At 40.0% G+C, this 15,873-nt stretch overlaps 2 protein-coding genes across 5 annotated transcripts; both read left to right on the top strand.

Annotated features, from left to right (window-relative positions):
• Positions 1-234: 234 nt before the first annotated feature.
• Positions 235-3,968, top strand: LOC118407534 (microtubule-associated protein RP/EB family member 1-like; the record flags this gene model as incomplete). 4 transcript variants are annotated; one of them, XM_035808014.1, is given in 6 exon segments in its annotated part: positions 235-347; positions 546-777; positions 2,026-2,049; positions 2,669-2,775; positions 3,189-3,341; positions 3,654-3,968. In XM_035808014.1, coding segments are annotated over 6 exon segments (698 nt in total), but the record flags the coding sequence as incomplete, so codon positions are not given.
• A 2,533-nt stretch (positions 3,969-6,501) lies between these two features.
• Positions 6,502-15,768, top strand: LOC118407523 (microtubule-associated protein RP/EB family member 1-like). Its single transcript, XM_035808005.1, has 10 exons — positions 6,502-6,732; positions 7,376-7,414; positions 7,559-7,665; positions 11,987-12,161; positions 13,217-13,278; positions 14,112-14,243; positions 14,382-14,439; positions 14,659-14,690; positions 15,156-15,305; positions 15,507-15,768. The coding sequence occupies exons 1-10, from the start codon at positions 6,612-6,614 to the stop codon at positions 15,552-15,554; spliced, it is 924 nt and encodes a 307-aa protein (XP_035663898.1). The 5' UTR covers positions 6,502-6,611; the 3' UTR covers positions 15,555-15,768.
• Positions 15,769-15,873: the final 105 nt, after the last annotated feature.

The raw sequence follows: 15,873 nt of genomic DNA on the forward strand, positions 1-15,873 counted from the left end.
CCGTATGAATCTTATGTGATCCGTACAAATTCTCATAAAATACGCACAAACCTTATGCCAAACCGATCAACCCCTGCTGGCGTCACATCACAAATGGAGCTGGATTTTCATGCAGATGCATATGCACAGTAAGATTGTGTCTAGTCCTGAACAGTTGCCATGTTACCTGGACCAATTTTGTTGTTGCCATTTTATCAGGATCAGTTTGATGATTACATGATTTGTTGTTACCTGTTGCAGGTTCAGTTGTGATGAAGAAGGTGAAGTTTGTTGCCAAGCTGGAACATGAGTACATCCAGAATTTCAAGCTCTTACAGGGAGCTTTCAAGAAAAAGGGAGTGGACAAGGTATGCTTAGGGATATTGGAGGAGGGTTTGAAATGCATTGTGACATGTTTTCATTTACTTACTTATCCTCTATGTCCCATGAGGGACATAAGGCTGTGTTTTCATTTAGAATGCTTAGGATGTTTAGGTACTATAATATTAGTTTGCCACCAAAGTAATCCAGTAAAGTGGAACGTATTGGTTCTCTTTTCTGCCAAGATTATTCCAGTGGACAAACTTGTGAAGGGGAGATTCCAAGACAACTTCGAGTTTGTGCAGTGGTTCAAGAAGTTCTTTGATGCCAACTATGGCGGGCAGGAGTACGACCCCATGTACGCTAGAGAAGGCGTGGAGATGGTAGGGAAGGACGACCCCGGCGCCAGGGTGGGCAGCAAGCCCGCCAGGAAACCCGCGGGCGGAGCAGGTGGGCAGTCTCGCTTGGCTGCAGCAGGTGGGAAATCTGTGATGTCCTGTGGGGGGCGCGGAGCTCAAGGTCACAGGGTCTGATTGCCTCAATGTCAAAATGGATGTATTGTTTTTGGTCTGTTTGTTTGTCTTGGTGTGTGTTTGAGTTTGTTCCTTCAGGCCCAGTTTGTAGACTGGTTCCCCACTAAGTTATAAGTGGCAGGATGCCAAGATTGAGCTGGCACGCTTCCAAATTTCTACATTAGACTGGTAGGAAGTGAATGTTGGCGCACTTCATAAGTCAGGAACCCAAGGATGGCGTGTAGCCAAGAGCTGAGCACAAATTGCCTGAAATAGACATAGCTGATCTCTTCTACCAGTTCATTCTCAGTGATTTTAATAAGTTGCAGTAGGCAATTCACAATTTTAAAGAGACAGTGACAGTGAAACCCCAGGACCCAGGTTGTTTTTTGCAAAATAACATGGGGAATACGTCATAAAATTGAATACCGGGGATATACATTTCAAGGTCTGTTGTAAGTTGAGGGAGAAGGGTGCATACTTTTTCTGGGAAAGGAAAGATAGCCTTTATCTCCACCTAGGCTACATGTGTAAGCCATAGCTAACCATACATGTATTGCACTGTTGACCTTGAGCTCTGTCAGGGGGAGGGAGGCATCCAGTGATCCCTCAATGGGCACCAATCACTACCCCCATAGTATGGACATCACCAAAACTCCCACCGAATCAACTCATCTTTTGATTCTTTTGAAATAGATGATTTCCCCTTTTTCAATCTTAGCCCATCTTCTAGGGAACAATGGAGACTTTCTGTCGTTATGTGTCTATCTTTTGTTCTTCCTCTTGTGTTTGAATCCAAGTAGAGGGCAGCATATTCTACCCCCTATCCTTGATGAAACTCTTTGATTTACCTCTCGACTACTGAAATTTCCTTCAACATTTCCAACCAGTGTACTGGGATTTTGGGACATTCATTGTAAAATACATATTTTGCCAGTGTAAAATATGACCAATTACTCAGGTAGATGTGACTTTATCAGATGGAAAAGTGCAGACTTTACTTGGATATTTGGTGTAACTTTTATTACAAGTGTTTGGTGGTGTTTGATTATGTACACAATGTCCTGCTGTTTACATTTAGCTTCTCTTTTTCTTCACGAGACAAGGTACTAAATAACACTAGAAAACATCACAATGGGTCCTTCATAGGTAAATATTATTCAAAGCACATTCAAACTAGCCTTTCTCAAACTCTCCTCTGCTACTCCTGAAGGAAGAAGACCATACGTTCATGCAGGTGAGTATCCAGGTGTGTTCATTTCTGCCTCTCAGTTGCAAATGGCTCATTATTGTAGCTGATGTTATCCGTGGACATCGCTAGCTCTCCTCAGAAAACAGGATGTTTCTACAAAAGCAGTGCTCCTGTCTGTACACAAAACAATGTGTCACTCCCAATGAATATCACCCAAACTCCTTGTATTTGGCATATTAAAAAAACAATAGAAGCTCACAAAAGCATAGCCAGTCCATGTCAATGTGGTAATATTGTGAGTTGGCTTCATTTTGTGCAGACCAGTGAAAAGTGGTACATGTACTGTGGATCAGTATCTTTAGATCTGGATCAAGCCATCATCATTCAGTAATAGAATCAGCTGGGTGCCACAAATATCTATTCATGTTGTCACCCCTTCATCTGTCTTGTCTGTCTTTTTGTCATACCTTTTGTAAACACTGTCTTGTCTGTCTTACACTGCTTTGTAATTCTGCCTCATCAATTGAATTTAGCTTTCTTTCAAAGATTTCCTGTTACCATCAAATGGTATCTTTGATTAATGCTAAAAAAAGGATGAAGAATGGAAATGACAGTGTCTCAAATAGAAGACTGCTATTTAACATGGCCCTTTCCTCTTCTGTAGCATCTCGCACCAAGCCAGCACCGCGGCCAGCCATGCATAAATCACCCGCACAGCACAGTAGAATGGCTGGAGGGGACAATGCACAGGTTGCAGAATTGAATCAACAGGTATGACAATCAGAGTACTATAAATGCAGAAACTTTCGTGGTGGTTTAATGTTCGTGGTTTTCGCGGTGGTCACTTCACCACGAACTTAAAACCATTGCGAACATTTTTCCATGGCAGTAAGAGACTACAGTGCATGGTGCAAACGCGAACTTAAAACCACAGCGAAAAGTACTTTTTCCCACTACTGCGAAATTAAATCCTTGCGAACTTAAATGCATTTACAGTATTATATGTCAGCTGACATTGTGCATGCCATGACTTGAGAAGGGTTAATGTGCACAAGATGGAAAGAGTTAAAAGACTGCGCTTGGTCCAGCATCCAGGCCATATTGCTCACAACCAAAGTTGATATTGTTGTAGCTGCATGTTAATTTGTGGTAATCCTTGTACAATTATGTGGTTGGTTCCTCAGCTGATGGAGATCAGGATGACAGTGGAAGGGTTGGAGAAGGAGAGGGATTTCTACTTCGGCAAGCTGCGAGACATCGAGCTCCTCTGTCAGGAGCATGAGGGAGAGAACCACCCAGCCCTTCTCAAAATCATGGATGTGCTGTATGCAACAGAGGTAAGACTAAGACAGGAGATACAAAACAATGTGAAGACGTATGGCTACAGTATCCAGTATCAACAGTTTTTTTGTGCTGATGTTAATGTTGATTTGTGACGTCCAGAAGACAGGCCTAGATTACGTTTACATTTGGTACAGAGATCATGGGAGTGTACAAGAAAACTGGACATAGTTTGATTTTAATTTAGCCCCTACCACTTTTATTTCATGGTCTGGCTTCCAGATTGCCCATGAAAGCATGTAAAGCTGTTGGATTTTTGTTATTACTATAGATATGCTTGATTTTGTGACTAATTGTGTGTTCCACAGGATGGCTTTGCAGCACCTGAGGATGATGGGATTGATGACCTTGGGGATGGTCAAGATGAAGAATATTGAAAACTGCCAACACTTCAAGCAGGACTTACAACTTAAACAATGCGGCACCTTGCTTCTCATGTGCTTTAACTGCAATGCTTTATTTGCTGAACTCTCTGAAGGACTTTAAGCACTCTTTAAGCCATCAGATGCTCCCTATGTAGTTGAAAACATTGGTTCACCTTTGTTTTCCATGTCTGTCTCTTCCACTTTCATTATTTGCTCTCTATGCAAAAATATCAGTTCCTTATTAAGGTTTTATTGTCACTTGAGATATGCAGACAGCCTGACCAATAAATCATTTGTTTATTAGGGAAATAGTCACCACTTCTTGCCATGCTTACAGGATTCCCAACATTAAAGTGCACTGTCACTAAAGTGTGCAATTGATGTAACAGTTGTATTTGGCATGTTGGCTCTGTATCTTTAAGTCCTTATTCCTCCATTTTAAAGTTGGTTGAATTATAAGTCCTGTATAGCATTCCACTCTGCTATCCCAAAGGTCCTTAAAAGTGTAGATCTCTCTGATTCAAAGTCATTTTGTTTGAATGACTCCCCTACATTGTCCCATTTTCACTATTAGTGTGCCCATTACATTCTCTTCCTCTGTGCAGCATTGAAATTACAATTCCATGTTCTTTGCTTGTATATCATCTAATTCATATGGCAGCAGCATCAAATGACCAAGGTAGAGCGCCCACCAGCATTGCTTTGTCGTATACAATAGTCTATCTTTGCTAGTACTCACTATAGAATACATCAGTACACCAATACTCAACATTTCATCATTGATAACTATTGAAGTTTTCGAGGAAACAAACTATTTGAACTTTCATTCATGCTTCTTGAAGTTTCCAAAACATGAGAAGTTAAAAAAGATGCTAAGTTGAAGGGCTGTATTTTCTGTCATGCTTTGTAAGGTTAAGAAAGTATATTTGTGTTTGTTTTTCTAGATATGGGTCTAAATGAGGACTGCCACAATCAGTCCTTTGCTTGCCACAGTTTTGTGGTCACCATACTTACGATTTCTACCATAGTTGAGTATGTAAAAAAACTTTGCAGTCAGATCTGAAAAGCATCTGTGTTTCAATTTTACTTGAAAATGAATTGATAGAGTCCAGACTCACAAGAAGCCGCAGTTCTTCAGTGTTGTATATTTGGAAATTGAGATAATCCATTGGCAATGGAAGCATTGTGAAAAAAATAGTTACATAACTTTCTTTTTACTCTATACCATAGAAGTAGAGAACAGTCCTTTGATTCCAAGCAAACAAAGACCCTCACTTTCGCCCAGTTGGCAGATTGAGGGTCAGCTGCCTGAACCTCAGGCATTAGTCAAAATCTAAATTTGGTAAAAAATTTGGTTTACATCAAAGTTAGGAAAACTGCCTTGAGATATAAGCTGCATTGGTTGTAAACATAAGTTGTAACAACTGTGTGGTGATGACACATTCTTATTGTAAATATTGTGCTTCTTCATTGTAACAGTACATTCTTTGTATGTCATCAGATTGTAAGTCTTACAATGTGTTGAACTGTTGATTGATGTTCAGACACACACAAACACATTTCTATATCTGTCTTCAGTCCATCTTGAAGTCTTACATGTACTGTATATCTTATGTGAAAATTCTTCCTGCTTTCGTCTTCCACTTTTGTTCTCTGAACAATCTGTGTGTTCAAGATGGGTGGATATCAAACAAATACTTTAGATAGGATTGATCATTGTAATTGGGACTGTTCGAATTGTACATCATTGCTCGGTAATTTTCTACTGCCAATTTACCGTATAGTGCTGTGACAACATGACCCTGTGTGGTGAAATCTTGATGGCTTTGAACTGTACTGTATCAGTTTGATTGGGCATCATTTCTATATATGGGGTCACTTCAGTCCAGTAGATAGGGACATGCCAACCAGGCAGTTAATTCGCGGCACTATATTGCACTGTTGAGAAATGTTGATTCTGTGCAAATTGGCAAAGTTAATGCGACATCAAAAGCCTGTTCCTCAAAGCCTTTGCAAAACCACCATGCATACTGCCACCAGTACCAAATGCTGTAACCAGTGTGCCGACGTAAGAGGCAGAAAAACATGAATTAGTAGTTGTGAACCATTCTTTACAGGATACAAAGTCTCTCTGAAGACATGTAGTCCTGGATTTCTCCAAGGTAGTTGTTTCAGCAGGTTGGGAAGTTTTGAAGGAAGTACTGGAATGGACTATTCATGTACATGTACCTTACCCTTGGTTTGAAGTCAATAAATGCTATATGTACCTACATGTTGTAGATGTCTTTATTATCTAACTGTACAAGGGAGGGGGTATCCAAAGGCTGCAGTGGTTTCCAGGTACTGGTACAGATGTACCGGTACCCACCCCTAGTCAGGTCTATAGATTTGCATGTGCATATAGTTTATAATAATCATATAATGTTATCATCATACGAATTTAAATTTAATCAGAAATGTCTAGGTTTAGCCAACGTGGTAAGTGGTACCAATCTGCCACACTAGTGTCACATTTAGTGCACTTCTAGATCTCAACTATAGAAATTAATGGCTGTGATAACATTTTTTGTCGCTTCAATTCTTGTTACAACGTTTATAGCATCTATGTTCAAAATTCAGCCATCTTGTTTTTTACCCTCTTTTTTTTCGCCCTATTTTTGGCAGTCCTTAGAATTTACATGCTGTAGCCTTCTAACAAAAGGAGTTAATTTACTTGTGAAACCTACTTATTAAAGGAACTGTTTACCAAGGAAGATTCCTGATTGGTTTTAGACTACAATTATGAATATACATAAGCCTGTCCAACTTGTTTTCTTACTTCCTCTTGAGGTCTCTTGTCATTTGTTGAGTCATTTCAGCAAGTACATTTGTACAGTCCGTGGTACAATCCCCACCTGAAAGATGGCAGTGAATGTGTTTAACACTGGTGTAACATCTGATAACCTGAGCCGGCATGAAATGGTGTCATGGGTGAACGACAGCCTTCAGCTCAAGTACGCAAAGATTGAGGACCTTTGCACAGGTAAGATGGCCACTGTGTTGTAGACTACTGTAAATGCAGAAAGTTTCGCGGTATTCGCAGTTTTCACGGTGGCCGCTTCACCGCGAACTTAAAACTACCGCGAACATTTTCCATGGCAGTAAGAGACTACAGCGCATGGTGCTGCCGCAAACTTAAAACCACTGCGAAAAGTCCTTTTTCCCACTACCGCAAATCCAATACATTTACAGTATGTCCTTACTTGTAAAAATGAGGGCATGTAGAAACATTTTGTACGATGTTACACCAATAAGATAATTTTTTGGTGTGTGTGTTATGTAAGGACCAGGTCCCATCCCCAATGGGGTGCCCTGGTCCATCTGGTCAATTATAGACCCTCTTACGTGAGTAAACAAGACCGACCCTCCACAGACAGCTCTGGAGCGTGAACCAACGTGTTCAGACCTCACTGTGTCCTCTCCCTGCAGAGCTAGTTAGCAACACGGCCTATACCTAACACTTAAATCACCATTCTGTCTTTCTCCGTATTAGATACAGTATATAATTGCAACAATATGCTGTACTGTATATTAAGTAGAAGATCTGGTAGTCTGTAGTCAATTAAATTTCCATTTGTGTTCAAGGCATTTTTGACAATTATGCTGTTTTCTCTACTACTATACAGGTGCAGCATACTGCCAGTTTTTGGACATGCTATTCGAAAGTGAGTGGTACATTTATTTTGAATTTGTGCAGCGGTATTATGGCACCCGTTGGAATTACGACAGCTGATGTTACATGATTTGTTGTAGTTGCCATTTTACCTGTTTGATGGTTACCCGTACGTGATTTGTTGTGTCTATTTCAGATTGTGTTCCAATTAAGAAGGTGAAGTTTGATGCCAAGCTGGAACATGAGTACATCCAGAACTTCAAGATCTTACAAGAAGGTTTCAAGAAAACTGGAGTTGACAAGGTATGATGGGGTAGCCTGGGTACCACCCAGATAGTAGTTCACTCCTATGTTTGCTTCTGCTATCCATCTGGGGACCTGCACATTCAAACCATTTATGTGGTTAATGTGCAGATTAAGGAATAGATTCTAGGGAGCTCATTCAATGACAATAGCCTTCCCGCAAGCGGATGGAGGGCGTTTTGGGTGTTTGGTTGAACCCATTCCATAATTCGCTCATGTGGGGACCAATCAGCGCCCTTGTTTAAAATTTGGACGATTCCTGAGATGTTAACGTGGTCAGGGATCCCAGATGGAACAGCAGAGAAGCAATATATATAGTGTATAAAGAATGTCAGAGCTAGAAGCGACTGTATCTAGTATATAATGAACAACGGAGCAAACTACTTTCCGGGTGGTACCCAGGCTAATGATGGGCGCCCATTCCTCATTAACTGGGAAAATTGGAGGTAGAAAATTGTAAAAAATAAAGTTGTCCAAAACGCTTACCTGCTGGTATGAACTTGTTACCACTTATATCGACTATCTTTTGCTATTTTTGTCTGGTGCTAACACGCTTAATTTTGGAGATATTTGATTTTTAGTAGGCCATGTCATCTTTCCTACAATTTCGTAATAAAGAGCATATTACTACACAGAGAAATGTTCCAGCAAGTAATAGTGGATTGACAACAGCCAAATTAGCGCATTTTCCAACCCAAAACCTTCAAATTACACGCCAATGAGAAATATTTAACCGCCGTGTCATTTGTTTCGGAATAATCATCAAAATTACTAGCTATTACGTTTGCTACATTTGTATAAAAGTAAATAAATGATATATTTTTTTTCTGATATGAAGACAAACCGTTTAATACTCCTTAATTTTCACCCTGTAGGATGGGATAAGAGCGATAGAATATATTTATGAAAATGGTTGGAAGCAGGCGATATCTATTCTACAGGTAAATGCCAATGAACTGTGGTAACGTAAATTACAGAATCTCTAACATTTGGAGGAAAGCCGAATAGTGTACATACTGGCTCTATTTGAACTGATCAGGTCATGTTCGTCTATAATGCTGGACCTCTTATCTTCATGTTGGTAACTCAGAGTAGCAAAAAAGTGTATCTTTGTTATCCGGAATACCCGTATAATCTTGTTCGTCCTATACCCACCCGGACTCTGCGGAAAGACACCCAAGATATGCAAGGTCTCTGTCTTGGCGGGGTCTATTTAAATACATGCTAAGTAACAAAGGATTCACGCAATCACACGCTCTAGGTCAGAACCGCTTCGTCCTCGCGTCCTTTAATCAAGTCTTTGGGAATAGCAGGACATGATGCGATGGCAACATGCACCAGATGGACTGGGCCTTTCTAGCACAAGCTTTCGATATTGGAAAGACAACAAACTAAACACCAGTTATCGCACTTCTTATAAAACATTTTTTAATGTCAGGACAATCTTTGTTCGTGGAACAAACACAATGTCACATCAATATAGAATGAATGTGCTACCTAACAAAATGTCCATCCATACACCTTATATCGTGTGGTTCAATAATACCGGCAGAAAGAACTGTGTAATATGTGTATAACAAGGCTTTTGTTGATGAGCAAGGCTATAAACAACATTTTCATATAGCCAGGTGCCGCGGACCAATCAGAAGGCCCCGTTCCACGTTGGTTATGACGCCGTAACACAAAGATTCAGGCCAGGCAGGTGGGTTTCGCTCCTCTGATTGGTCAGAATGAATCGACACCGGCACCAGTGTCGATGCTCATAAAACCACCTCGTTCGCTTCGCTCACATCGGTGGTTTTATTCGGTGGTTATAGCAAAGGACCAGGCGTTATGACACCATATACACCTCGGGGCGGGCCATTAACCCTTAAGTGAATTTTCCAAAGAGAGCTGCATGTGTAAAGGCAGTCTGTTCTACAGTTATCCTGGCAGCCTGTCCCTTTATACTAATGCCACATGATTACATGACAAGCCTGACATTATATAGATCTTGACTTTATAGAGTGGGATTGGTTTCACAAACAGCTTTCTGCCTTGAACCATGTGTCTGTCCATGTAAAACAATTCTGTGCATCAATTCTGTGCAGTCACGACTGGTTGAAAGAGTAGTCTGCTTCTAATTAACAAGATTTCCAACCTAAACAAGCAAAGGTGAAAACTTCGGAACATCTAATGATAGTGAAGTCTTAACTTAAGTTAGCTATTAACTTCTGCAGCCCATATGCTTTTGATCATATAACTCAATGACAAGTCCTCAATGTAGATAACGTGGCGCTAGCGTAAATAGTGTCGCTGATTTACCGCCGTCTGTACGTTTATGTAAAGGGGTCCACTGTGTAAAACGAGAAATATTTCTGTGACACGAATCTTGACTACATTGACCTTCATAATTAGCTGATCATAATCTCTGTTGCTATTTACGACAAACATGCTTGAAACGTACCTTACTTCATCAGTCAGTATTGAGCATGAATTTCTGTCATTCCAGTCGTGTGATCTTCAAAAAGCGCGCGAAAATGACGACAAACTTGGACGAGTCTACTTTGACAACAGGGGTTTATTTTGGTTCAGTCCAACCCAATATACATTTATTCAACTTGGTACTATACATTCCGTGTAATGTTGATTATTGAAGCATCAGATATCAATATAAACACCCGCATCTTTCCAAGTTGGTGCATGTCAGGTTTATCATTTGAACATCGTTCCTGTAACAGTGGGGTTCTAGCGCTGCCAAACTGACCACGCCAACAGCTCTTGAGCTTTTGGTGTTGTGGTTAGCACGTTGGATTTGTGATCCGGCTGCTCGAGTTCGGCGCAGGGTCGAATCCCGGGAGTCGGGATGTTGTTTATTTCTGTTCTTACTCGCCCCTCTGAATTTCTACAATGGTTCCCACGCCAGCCCTGTGAGTAACAGGCTAGTATGTGCCACACAGGGATGTCTATCTCGGAGATTCGAGGACGAATCTTGAAAAGAAAAGGGGGAGTAGTGTAACAGTGGTGTGTCAAGGACTGCTAAACCGAAGACGCCTAATGGCTTAAGCCTTTTGGCCGAACGGTTTGCACGTTCGATTTGTGATCCGGCTGCCCGGGTTCGGCGCGGGTTTGAATCCCGGGAGTCGGGGTGTTGTTTCTTTCTGTTCTTACTCGCCCCTCGTATTTCTACATTCCTATGAGAAATGAAAAGTCCCAGCATCGTAAAATTCACTGAAACAGGAACATATAAACAGACTGCATTGTGACTCTATGGCAAGCCAAGCCCACCTGCAGTAACATTACAGCAGATAATACGTCTTTGGTTGATGTGCTCTTGCTGAACATCCGATGACATGTTGAAGAAAAAAAATGGTAACGTAAATTATATGGTAACGTAAATTATATTTATGCTTTTAATGATAAATAAAATTTTAACAAACAGCTCTGGAAAGATTAACTCTGCAGGCAATTACTTATCTGGGAGCATTCTTTCCTATGAGTACAAAAGTAATGATCTTTCTATAATTCTAAGGGACTTATTATGGTAACGTAAATTACATAAAAAAAGTGACAAACAGCCTGAGATTGGCGGTTATAGTCATGTTTCCAACATTCGTGTTTTATGTGTTCTGTCATTTGTTTATTACGCAACACCACTGTTTAGCAGATAAAACAGTGAAAACATTATCGGAAAATGTCTTTTCGTAAGCGAATTACACCCAACAGAAGTTCGGTAACGTAAATTATACAAAAGTTGGCGACAAGAATAAAACGGCATCTGACGTAAAAAGGTGGTCTGCTGGACAAGTTCATCAACACGTGACAAGCCGGCCTAAGTGGTTGATGTAAATTATGACTGAAAATTTAAAGAACTAACGTCTTTTCATTATCAGAATGCCACGATATTCACCTTTATAGCATTTCCGACACGTGTTTTTAGCGTGTTTCTAAGCAAAACCTTACCCGGGACGACCAAAAGGCAACTAACAATGGTGGGAAAACATTGCTTAGCATATTACTATCATGTACTTGTAACGGAAAAGGGCAAAATACGTAGTCATTGTGTCTTTAAAGAAAACTGTGGCCCGCTGCTTATGTGCGACAGCAATTTGCCCCTTTAACGAGGAATGGGCGTGGGGATATTAAAGGATAATTCAAATGTATATTTGCCTTGAGTATATTATACATGTGTAGTATGCTTTGAGGTGTTGGATATTTTTTTCACAACAGAAATAATGGTTCAAAATTGGGATGAACATTTTTGCAGAACTGTAAATATTATGTATGCTTAGATCTATCAGGTAATCCAGTAAAGTGGAATGTCCTCTCCCTCTCTGTCAAGATTATTCCAGTGGACAAACTTGTGAAGGGAGGATTCCAAGACAACTTCGAGTTTGTGCAGTGGTTCAAGAAGTTCTTTGATGCCAACTATGCTGGCCAGGAGTATGACGCTGTAAGGGCTAGAGGTGGTGTGGAGGTGGTGGCAAAGCCCACCAAGAAACCAGTGGCTGGAGCAGGTGGGCATGTCTTCTTCATTCATCTTATTTAATCCTTTTTTGTCACATCACTTTTGTAAACATTGTCACATCTGTTGCCCCATTTACTAAATTTAATGGCAACCTAAGCAATATTAGATCGTTGAAAGTGGAAATTTTCTGGATAAAGCAATCGGTATGATATTTACATCTAATGCACTATTATAGCATATTTACATCATTATTTCATAAATTGAGCCGTTAAAAAGGTGCAGAATTAAGTCACCTCCTGATTGAGACCTAATTTTTGTTTCGGGGTTCCAATATTTAAGGGACATCCTCGTGCGACTTGTCTCTGGGCCGTTTAACCACTCAAATTATGAAATGATGATGTAAATTGTGTGAATACAGTGCAGTAGATGTCAATTGCCTTTGATACCCGGAATATTTCCACTTTTAATGCTGTAATATTGCTTAGGTTTCCATCTCACAATAATAATGAACAGTTAATTCCAACTCACTATTAACTTCGATGACAATGTATTGTAAGAACTAAGGCCACAGCAAGTAAATTTTATGAATGACATCCTTGCACTCATTGATTTTTGCCTGATTTCAGAGAGAAAAAAATAATTTCCTTCTTTAGGGATGGTCAGATGGGTACAAATTAATTGTGTTGTAAGCTTATATTTGTATGTAGAAGTGACACTAGAGTGATAGCCTTGGCTGTAGTAACTGTTGCAGAAGTGAAACTCGCTGGATAGCTGTAAGAGTGACACCAATATGGAAGCCATGGGTAGTAGCCAACATGGTTAGTGATACATGTACCAGTCTACCACACTGGTGTCACTTTTAGACTAGTGCACTTCTTGAATACAGGAATAAGTGATTTGTTGGCTGTGATGCCATATTTTGTCACTTCAATTCTTGTTAAAATGTTTATAGTGTCTATTTTGAAAATTTGTTTTTTCACCCATCTTGTTTTGTTTTGCTATCTCATTATTTTTGCAGTCTGTCATCCATAAAATTAACTTGCTGTGGCCTTAAATGACTGTAGAAATTACCATGTCAACATGGCCCTTCCTCTTCTTCTGTAGCACCTGGTGGTAGGAGCGTTAAAGATAAGGAGGTTGCAAACTTGTTGCTTGAACAGGAGGAGGTATGATATTCAGTAGTAGAGTAAATATACAGGGTGCATGTTTGTCCCAGAGAATGTGGCTCCTGTTCTTTTCTGGTCAGTGGAAGGTCCAGTGGAGACTTATGTGCATTTCAATACTGTAAATGCATTTAAGTTTGCAAGGATTTAATTTCGCGGTAGTGGGAAAATTGAGTGTTTGTGGCGTTTTTTAGTTGACAGTAGCACCAAGCCCGCTAACGTAAATGTATTAATTATTTTACAGTACTGTACTCTAGTCACAAACTTACATGAAAATCCGGCGCCTCTATGAACCACCAGTCGGAAACTGCTGGATACTTGGCAAGGGTGCTACATACAGACAGAACAGTTCTCTCTTTACTTTGACAGTGCTGGCATGATCCCCTGTCACTGATTTTACTCTCAATTCGGTGAAGCGGGCACTGCGAATAAATGCAAACATAAAACCACTGCGATTCTACATTTACCGTATTAGAAAGTTTGTTCTTCTAGAAATCCACAGTCAGTCAAAAGTCTAGTTGAGAAAACAAGGTGCGATCCTGCTCAGTTTCTAGCCAGCTGTAGTAAGAAGGAGAATATAACATAAATTGATTTCAACTGCTTGGATAATCAATGCACACAACAACAAAACAACTCAGGTGCCTTTTATTCACCAACTAAATCTTGTAAACAGAACAACCAACCTACCTGGGATATTTAAGACCTTTCCTACAAGACCCAAAATCTATCAAAAAATTATACCAAACCATTTGATACTGCTGACATAACCAAAGCTATGATGAAAATGTTTATTTGTGGTAATCCCTGTTAACATTACAATGTGTTTGACTCCTCAGCTGGAGACAACAATTGAAGGGTTGAAGAAGGAGAAGGTTTTCTGGTTCAGCAAGCTGCAAAATATCGAGGTGCTCTGTCAAGAGGGCGAAACCATTGACACCTCCAAAATCACAGACGTGCTTTATAAGGAGGTAAGGAGGGCTAATTATGTATGATTGCACAATAGGGCCACCAATATTATCTGATGACGTATGGCTGCAGGATGAAAAGTGTATACACGTATGCCTCAACATCTTTTTGTGCTGTAAACTGTTGATTTGTGCCATCAGGGGGACAATGCTAGTGATGAAGCTGGCAAGCCCATCAAGAATCCAATGGCTGGAGCAGGTGGGTAGTCTCCTTATCTGTCTTGTTTGTCTTTTTGTCATGTCACATTCTGTAACCTTTGGTCAACATTGCCTCATTTGTTGCAAAATCTCATGAAGCAGTTTGTTTCAAAGATTTTCTGTCTTACTGTCTTACTTCTGTCTTAAACTTTTGCTCATAGTATGACAAATGGAAATGACAATACCAAAATATTGCATGATCCTCTCTCTTCTTCTGTAGCATCTGGTGACTTGGACAACATAACAAAGAAGGTATGATATTCAGAACATACAGGGTGCATGTTTGTCCCAGACTCCCAGTGTCTTTTCTCAATAGAAGGTCCTTATGTACATTTCGATATTAAAAATACATGTACATACTGACTTCTAGAAATAGATAGAAATACACAGTTAGCTAAAAGTGTTAGTAGTAAAAAAAACACAAGGCGTCATCCTGCTCAGATTCTGGCCAGCTGGGGTAACTGCTTGAAAAATCAACACACTTAAGCTGTAGTGACAACTCAAATGTCTTGTATACACAAACAAAACTTGTAAACAGGACAACTGCTGACAAGAGATTAGACCTTAATTCCTTTCCTACAACAGTACAAGCCCAAAATTAAAAAAAAATCACAATCATACCAAACCATATGATATTGCTTACATAACCAAAGCTAATGTTGGTGTAACTACATGTTCATTTGTGGTAATCCACATACTACGTGGTTGATTCTGCAGTTGGGGAAATTACGAACGACGATTGAAGGGTTAGAGAAGGAGAGGGATTTCTACTTCGGCAAGCTGCGAGACATCGAGGTGCTCTGTCAGGAAGATCCGACCAAACCCATTGACACCTCCAAAATCTTAGCTGTGCTTTATGCAACAGAGGTAAGAAGGGACGATCGTGAATGTTTGTGTTGAGATTTATTTAAACAAGTAGTTTATTGTACTGAAACAGTAACTGTTTTTATTGCAGACATCCAGAATACAGACCAAATGTCACAGGCCATGAAATATTGTGAACCTATTACATTTTATTGAGGACTCTAGATATGCTTCATTGTAACAAATTGTGCATGTTTTTCACAGGAGGGGTTCAATGCACCAGAGGACATTGGGGATGGAAATGATGAATAATGTGGACTGCCTTTGCTTCAATCAGGACTTATAAACAACGTTAATACCACAACAATTTCAAGTGATAACTCAGCATTGAAAGTACAGTTTCATGTTCTTTGCTTGTATATCATCTTTGGCAGCATCTTCAAGTGAGTAAGGTACATGTACAATCTGAACAATCAAAACATTGTCAAAGGAAATCTCTCCTCTTAATAAAAAGTCCTTGAGCAAAGTCACTGTTTTGGGTCATTTCTCTACATGATAAGGTGAGTCTACCTTATTGCCTTCATGAAATGTCATGGAGGTTACATTTTACCCTGCGTTTGTCTGTCAACAA

The sequence above is a fragment of the Branchiostoma floridae genome, chromosome 2 (genome assembly GCF_000003815.2).
Source record: "Branchiostoma floridae strain S238N-H82 chromosome 2, Bfl_VNyyK, whole genome shotgun sequence".
Lineage (NCBI taxonomy): Eukaryota > Metazoa > Chordata > Leptocardii > Amphioxiformes > Branchiostomatidae > Branchiostoma > Branchiostoma floridae.

Coding starts and splice junctions, on each gene's coding strand:
- LOC118407523 (XM_035808005.1), top strand. CDS start 6,612: ATGGCAGTGAATGTGTTTAACACTGGTGTAACATCTGATAACCTGAGC. Junction 7,415..7,558: donor TTTGGACATGCTATTCGAAA/GTGAGTGGTACA, acceptor TGTCTATTTCAG/ATTGTGTTCCAATTAAGAAG. Junction 13,279..14,111: donor TGTTGCTTGAACAGGAGGAG/GTATGATATTCA, acceptor TTGACTCCTCAG/CTGGAGACAACAATTGAAGG.